The sequence below is a fragment of the Silurus meridionalis genome, chromosome 26 (assembly GCF_014805685.1).
Source record: "Silurus meridionalis isolate SWU-2019-XX chromosome 26, ASM1480568v1, whole genome shotgun sequence".
NCBI lineage: Eukaryota > Metazoa > Chordata > Actinopteri > Siluriformes > Siluridae > Silurus > Silurus meridionalis.
The window spans coordinates 1,778,792-1,786,291 of record NC_060909.1 but is presented as its reverse complement, the minus strand read 5'-3'; the positions used below and the strand labels follow the sequence as shown (position 1 = coordinate 1,786,291).

At 40.9% G+C, this 7,500-nt stretch overlaps 1 protein-coding gene across 2 annotated transcripts in view; it reads right to left on the bottom strand.

The window, feature by feature from the left end:
* Nucleotides 1-7,500, bottom strand: part of rhpn2 (rhophilin, Rho GTPase binding protein 2) — a 30,504-nt gene that overhangs the window by 8,181 nt on the left and 14,823 nt on the right. For both annotated transcript variants that reach the window (XM_046840520.1, XM_046840519.1), the window contains exons 4-10: nt 5,472-5,547; nt 4,894-4,971; nt 4,689-4,813; nt 4,201-4,367; nt 3,160-3,347; nt 2,892-3,048; nt 1-20 (exon numbers count right to left, since the gene is read on the bottom strand). The exon at nt 1-20 is cut by the window's left edge and continues 100 nt beyond it. In XM_046840520.1, the coding sequence (XP_046696476.1) occupies nt 1-20; nt 2,892-3,048; nt 3,160-3,347; nt 4,201-4,367; nt 4,689-4,813; nt 4,894-4,971; nt 5,472-5,547 (811 nt within the window). The remainder of the gene's footprint in view (nt 21-2,891; nt 3,049-3,159; nt 3,348-4,200; nt 4,368-4,688; nt 4,814-4,893; nt 4,972-5,471; nt 5,548-7,500) is intronic.

The window sequence follows — 7,500 nt, the reverse complement described above, 5'->3', positions numbered from 1 at the left end:
CTCATCATCATTCTGGGTTACTGTATACACACACACACACACACACACACACAGCACAGTTTTAATAACCTTTGTAAATACAATAAATGCAGCATTTGTCCTTGTTATTTGTTTTCATTCTTTCATTTCTATTATCATGTTCTCACACACACACACACACACACACACACACACACACACACACACACACACACACACACACACACACACACACACGCGCTACAGGTATGTGGTTTGGATGATCTTCAACAATCCATGCTTAGATACACTATATTGCCAAAAGTATTGGGTCACCTGCTCTTTCCTGCTCTATGTGGTTCTTTTCCAAACTGTTACCACAAAACTGGAGGCACTCATTTGTACAGGACATCTTTAGATGCGCAATAATAAAACTTTGCATTCACTTAAACTTGGGAACCCAAAACCTGCTCCAGCATGGCGATGCCCTTGTGCACAAAGTGAGCTCTTTGAAGATCTGGTTTACATGCTTTGGAGAGGAAGATCTTGCTGCTATAGAGCTCTGATCTCATCCCTACTGAACACCTTTGGGATGAATGTGAACGCTGACTGCAGGTCAGGATTCCTCACCTACATCACTACCTGACTTTCATAACACCCTCGTGGCTGATGAACACAAATATCCATAAGCACACTCCAAAACCTAGTGGAACATCTTCCCAGAAGAGTGGAGGGAATTAGAAGAGTGAATTGGGACTAAATGTGGAATGTGATGCTCAAAAGCCATATAACAATTATGACCAGGTGACCCAATACTTTTGGGAATAGTGTACATTCATATATGTACATATCTATATCATGTTGTTTGCGCACGTTATCTACTGACATGTCTTCTCTTCTGCACAACCTTCTGCACATTATTCACCCTCACCCCTGTACATATGGACCCCATACCATTATTTAACATTCTGCTCTTTGGTGTAAACAGGCCACTTGTGCATTTCTGGTTAGATTCTAACTGCATTTCTTTGTACATGAGTCTTGGACAATGACGAAGTTGAAGCTAATCTAATCTAATCTAATCTAATCTAGATCTACAGTGAAGACTCCTGTAAAGTTTAAGGAGTAAACAGACATTGGCTGAAGTGTTTGATTGAAGAACGATATGAATGTCAGTAATGCAGAAGCTGATACAATATACAGCTCCTAAATAGATAAGATCCTAATAAGATCCAGCTGAATAAAATCCGTCCTGGACAAATATTCCTCCTCAATTCGCACTTCGAGATCTGTTTAACGTTAACGCCGCATCCCTGCGATTTTTCAGACGTGAGCGGGGAGGCTGCAGAACCTGGCACTCGGGCAGACGTGATCGAATTTCTGCCCTGAATGAGAACATTTTATAGCCCTGCGCCTGAAGCAACTCCCTGCGTGTTTGAAAAAGAATCAAAGATTTTCTACCAGCCATGTGTGCTCCCTCTCTCTCTCTCTCTCTCTCTCTCTCTCTCTCTCCGTTTCGACTTGCGCTCAGCAGGCTTCAGAAAGCGGTTCAGTGCTTCAGCCTGGCCTCATTAAAAGCCCTCTAAATGTAAGGTGATTCTGTTAAACCTAGTTCCCCTAATTCACTGCTCCCTTGTGGAACATGAAAGAGCTGAAAACCTGAAAATGCCCCTTTAAAGGTTGAGCTCGCAGACCAATCAGGAGATGCCAAGAATTCTGGGAGTTCACGTACAAACCTTAAAACCTCATATCTCTGTGGGTATAGATATTCAAAGATATTCTCATTTGGACACATTTTCTATTCATCACATTTTCGTCTACATCAGTAATAATTTAGACCAGAACTAAAATCAGACACCTTTCACACTATGGACACTATTGGGACAATGATTTGAAGGTGGGACCAACACCTTTCTTGTAGCCCAGACCAAAGAAACCTGCTATGAAAAAAAAGAATAAATTTTGCTTCGACTAGAAACAGGTTGTTTTAATGTGCACTATATGGACAAAAGCATTGGGACACACACCAAGGTTCTGTAGAAACATCTCATTTCACTGCGCATTGCATTAGCTATATATCTGGTTGAAATGACAATAAATATTTGCTTTTCATGGGTTGGAAGATCTCCTGCTGTAGAGCTCCAATCCTACTGAACTCTTTTGGGATGAATGTGAATGCTGACTGTGTCCCAGGCCTCCTCACCTTCTCACCTCTATCGCAACCTGATTTTACAAACACCCTTGTGTCTAGATGAGCACAAATGTCAAAAATAAAATCTAGTTGAACATCTTCCCAGAAGAGTGGAGCTTATAATACAGCAAATGGAGACTAAATGTGGAGTGATGTTTTCAAAAAGAACAATCTTATGGGGGAACTGGTAGCTTAGGAGTTCGACTTGGGTAAGAAGGTCTTAAGTTTAGATCCCAGCTTCACCAAGCTGCCATTCTTGAACCCATGAGCAGGACAGTTGAACACAAGGAGGTAAATGTAAGTTATTTTAGATAAGGGTGTATACATAAAGCCATAAATGTAATGTTTAGGTGTCCACAAACTTGGCTTCATTGTATTTACACTCATGGTTCACTGTATCAGATCTATACAGGTGGAACATAAACACGTGTAGTGTTGTCAGATGAGGCCTGGCTTCATTCGGAATATGAAGAATTCCATAAAGGATCGAGAGAACCAATCAGATTACTGATAAGAGTTTCATAGCTGAATTCGACTGAGAAGCTTCCCGGAAGAGTGGTGGTTAATTATAACAGCACCAGACGAATAAATGTGGAAAAGACAAACTTTTGTCCAAATAGAGCCACACCACTCTGAGTGAAGCCTGGTGGTGGGAGCATCATGTTCAGCATGTTTGTGTTGCTTCTCGACTATTGTATTCATATATTTAAAATGAGGCTGAATGAATTCTTTATCGACTTACACTCATGGTCCAGCAGGGAGGTGGAAATGAAGTAATGGGCGAGACCGCGATAGTGATGGACCTTCACTTGCGCCATTGTGGACCAGAAGAAGGGCACGTTGTCTTTAAGCGGTGTCTGGATCATGGACTGGTGCACCTGTTCATACACTTCACTCACCTATGAAACAAATACATGTGGATATCAATTGCAAATTATATCCGAGTGATGACTAAATCGCTTAATTGAACCCTCTAATTTTAGCTTCAAGGTATATCATGAGTCCAATACCTTTGCAGCTTCCTGTGCCATCCTGAGCAGGCTGAAGAACTCGTTGCGGATTCCGGACAGAGCGATCTTCTCAAACACACACTCCTGAGCCTGAGCCAACAGCATTTTTATCAGCATATTCAACATCGCCGGGCTCATGTCATAGCTCGGAGTGTGTGTAAACGTTTCCTTCAGGTGGTTCAGGACACCTAGATGTTCGAAAGCAGACATTCTGTGTAAAGATCATTTCGAAGCATGCTGCTGGTGGGAGGAACATCATCAGAAAACCTGATTGTATAGTATAATGACATATTCCCATGCAAATCATTTCTATTCTATAACACTAGGGGTCACGGCTGTATTTTTATACCTGTCGAATTCTCAATGCTGATTGGTCAGAGGGTGATTCAGTTGTAGGACAGGTGTTATATTACTGCACTTTATTAAATTCATCATCATTTGCATAGTTTTGCAAAAACTTTTGCCTTTTTTATTTTTGGAAGGAGTCTCCAGTGTCGGCTGGATTCATAAGTAATCTGAACTGGGGAAAAAAGAACCTCGGGTTCAGCTCGTAATACTCTAAAGATCGAAAAAAAAAAATGCAATTCAGAATTTAATTCCAGTAAACGATAATATTTTATGTTTCTTTATTTATAAATAATAAAAACAATTACTCCTTAAAGCCAATCACAATCCACTATTCACACCTGAACTCCTTATAGCCAATCACAATCCACTATTCACACCTGAACCCCTTCCAGCCAATCACAATCCACTATTCATACCTGAACTCCTTCCAGCCAATCACAATCCACTATTCACACCTGAACTCCCTCCAGCCAATCACAATCCACTATTCACACCTGAACTCCTTCCAGCTAATCACAATCCACTATTCACACCTGAACTCCTTCCAGCTAATCACAATCCACTACTCACACCTGAACTCCTTCCAGCCAATCACAAACTACTATTCACACCTGAATCCTTCCAGCCAATCACAAACTACTATTCACACCAACCATGATGTAAAAGTGTATATAATAATTAAAGAATGTTTACCGGCTGATTTCTGTAAGGCCGTGATGGCGTCCTCGAGGCCGGCGTGTGTGTGTCTGTCACAGCGAGTGCCTATCTGGGTGTAAAGAGCCGCCATGTTGAACAGGATGCTGGCCTTTTCCAGGGATATGTTCTGCTGGCACACTGGCACGCCAGTAAAGGAGTCGTACCTGCATCAAATCACATTTCACACCCAATTGAATTTCTTCTCCGGATCTCTATTCATCTGTAAATATTTCCCAAAACTCATCAGACCTGCGGCGTCTCTTACAGCAGCGCGACACCCTTTTTAACGGAACTATTACTATAATAAGAGCGCAGGCTGAAGTTACAGAACTGGATGAACTATTAGTTAAGAGGATACATACTGCCAAGAAATTCAAGGACACTCAGTAAGCAGGAAGGAAACATTATGATCTCATGCAGCCTGAACATCGTGTGCTCTGTATTAATGAAATATACTTAGTATAACTTTATGATCTGGAACACACCATGTGAAGAAAATACCCATGTGGCGGTTGGGGGAGAAGAAACGACCCTCCAGGAGCGAGAGCTGACTGAAGTAGCTGGCGAGAAGCTCGATCCCTGCGTCGTTACGGCTCGGAGTCCGGCACGCCTGCGCAACACACAGTTTTACAGATGATATACCGTTGCAATAAAACTAAGTCTCAGGATGGAAGACGTTATAGTTGATACCTTTCTGAGGTCCATCAGATCGTCGATTTCATCCTGGTAGCTTGTGCCGTCCTCACTGTAATGCTCAAGGATGAAATCCTGCAACATTTTATTAAAACCATCACATCACATCGCAGTCTCACACAAACATCATAAAATCAGTTGATATACACCGCTTCAGTACGAGGTGGCACCAAAAAGTGTGGAGACGCTCTGTTTACAAGAAAGTACTGTATTTATCTACGTTTCCACACCATCACCTTCAAAATAGTCCCCTTGTACAGCAATATAGTGTTCTCAGAGTTCTTCTGGAATACGTCCTGAATACGTTCCAGCGATGTTCTTCCGCTCCCAAAGGCGTGTCATTTATCGCTCCATTTCAAACGCGTGTCACGTCAAACGTCTCTGTTGCAGATTTGCCCAGTTCCAAGCTGAATTTCACGTTTGCAAATTTGTTGTGAAACACAGCACCAGTTATACTGCTAGTCTCAAAACGTTCTGATACCACCTCGTGTTTTGCATCACAGATCATCGTGATCATCAGTCCACATCTACAAGATCTGCACAGTCTCTCCAGTTACAATAATAAACAAACTAACCTTAAAAGGTACCGAAAAGTCCACGTCTTTTGTCTCTTTTAGGCCCAAAGGAATCAGAGGGATGATGGTTGCACCTCTGTAGAAAGAAAAGAAAAACAATACCATGAAAACCTGCTGCTCCTGATGGAGAAAATCACAGAGCAGGTGAAACGGCATGAGGAAGCTCCACAGTCCACTTCCTGTTTCTAAGTGCCGTTACATTGCATCTTTTTTTGTAATTAGATAAATAAATAAATACAATAGAGGCACAACATTCATCAGGTTTTAGTCCAAATCTTCAGGCAAATGTATTTTCTTTTTTTTGTTAATTGGGAAAGTAAAAGGAATCCTGAACCCATTTCAGTTTGATTAGTGGAGGAAGAAATGCAAAAGCTAAAATTGCTTTTTTTTTTATTAACACTGTTTATTATCATTATTATTTGTGATAATCAACATTTGAACAGTTTACTTTTTAATCCAATTTTAAACACAATGCCTGCTTGGTTATTATTATTACAACAATTATATTTTATAATATTAAAATTTATTAAATTAAATTAAAGAAATTGAAAAAAAATCAATTAAATAGTTAACATTTGTTAGACCCCATTTGGGTAATACAGGTGTGTGTGTGTGTGTGTGTGTGTGTGTGTGTGTGTGTGTGTGTGTCACATTTAAATATTTAATTTTCTAAACTTATATTCTACTTAACTGTGCTAATTATTTCAGTAGACTTTAACAAATGTGTTTATTCCTTCCATCCTTCATTTATTTACTCCCTCAACATGTAGAATTGTCAGGATTTTCTCATTTTAAGAGAAATTCTTAAATATATATAAATATATACCGTGTGTGTGTGTGTGTGTGTGTGTGTGTTTTGTACACCCTGTACACTCCAGCTCTATTTATTTCATGTTATGTAGGTAATAGAGTGCGGTCTGGCTGCTTTGTTTTAGATGCACATATGATCAGGCTATTCCAGTAAACACACTTACACACACACACACACACACACACACACACACACACACACACACACACACACACACACACACACACACACACACACAGTTCTTCCATAAGACAGCATGGGTTCTCTTTAAGAAGGGTTTATCCTGAATTAATGGCCTTCTGCAGACGCATGAGATTTGAGAGAGGAATCTCTTTCAGAGGCAATAAAGCAGGCCAGAGACTCTAAGGGACGCTCTCACTCTCACACACCCACACAAACACACACACACACACACACACACACACACACACACACACACACACACACACACGTACGTCTCAGCTCATTGCCATCTGACCACTAATTACTCTTTTTGTTTTTCGGTTGTTATTGGAGACGAGGAATCTCAACAAGAGAGGGACCACTCGAGTACAGACATATAGTCCCTCCCCCTCTCTCCCTTTCATACACACACACAAACATCCTTTCTACTTATCTCTCCCTCCTTTTCTCCCTTTCTCTTTCTCTCTTAAGTCTCACTCTTTCTTCATTTCTCATGTTCTGTCTTTCCTCTGTGGACACCTGACCATAAGATTGCCATGTGCTTCTTTTTGAAAGTCTCATTCCACATTTAGTCTCCATTATAATATCCTCCATTCTTCTGAGAAGATTTTGTGGAGTTTCAGCTTCTGCTACAAGGGTGTTAGTAAAGTCAGGCACTGATGTAGGTGAGAAGGTGAGGAGGTCTGACGTGCAGGCAGTGTTCACATTCTTTGTTTAATAGGTTTGGAGAAGATCTAGCACACATTTCCAATCATTTAAAGGAGATCATCATGTAGCATTGTCGTTGCTGGAACAGGGTTAGATCAAGTGAAGGGATGTCGTCATGCCCCAGCATTCAAAGACGTCCTGTACAATTGTGTGCCTCCAAGTTTGTGGTAACAGTTTGGGGAGGAACCACAAATGGGTGGAAAAGTTGGGTGTCCTAATACTTTTGGCACTTCTAATTTTAGAAGTGGAAACTGTCCCTAAAGCAAACACTTCTCTTCCTTGTTACACCATTTTAAACCCATCACCATAGACACACACACACACACA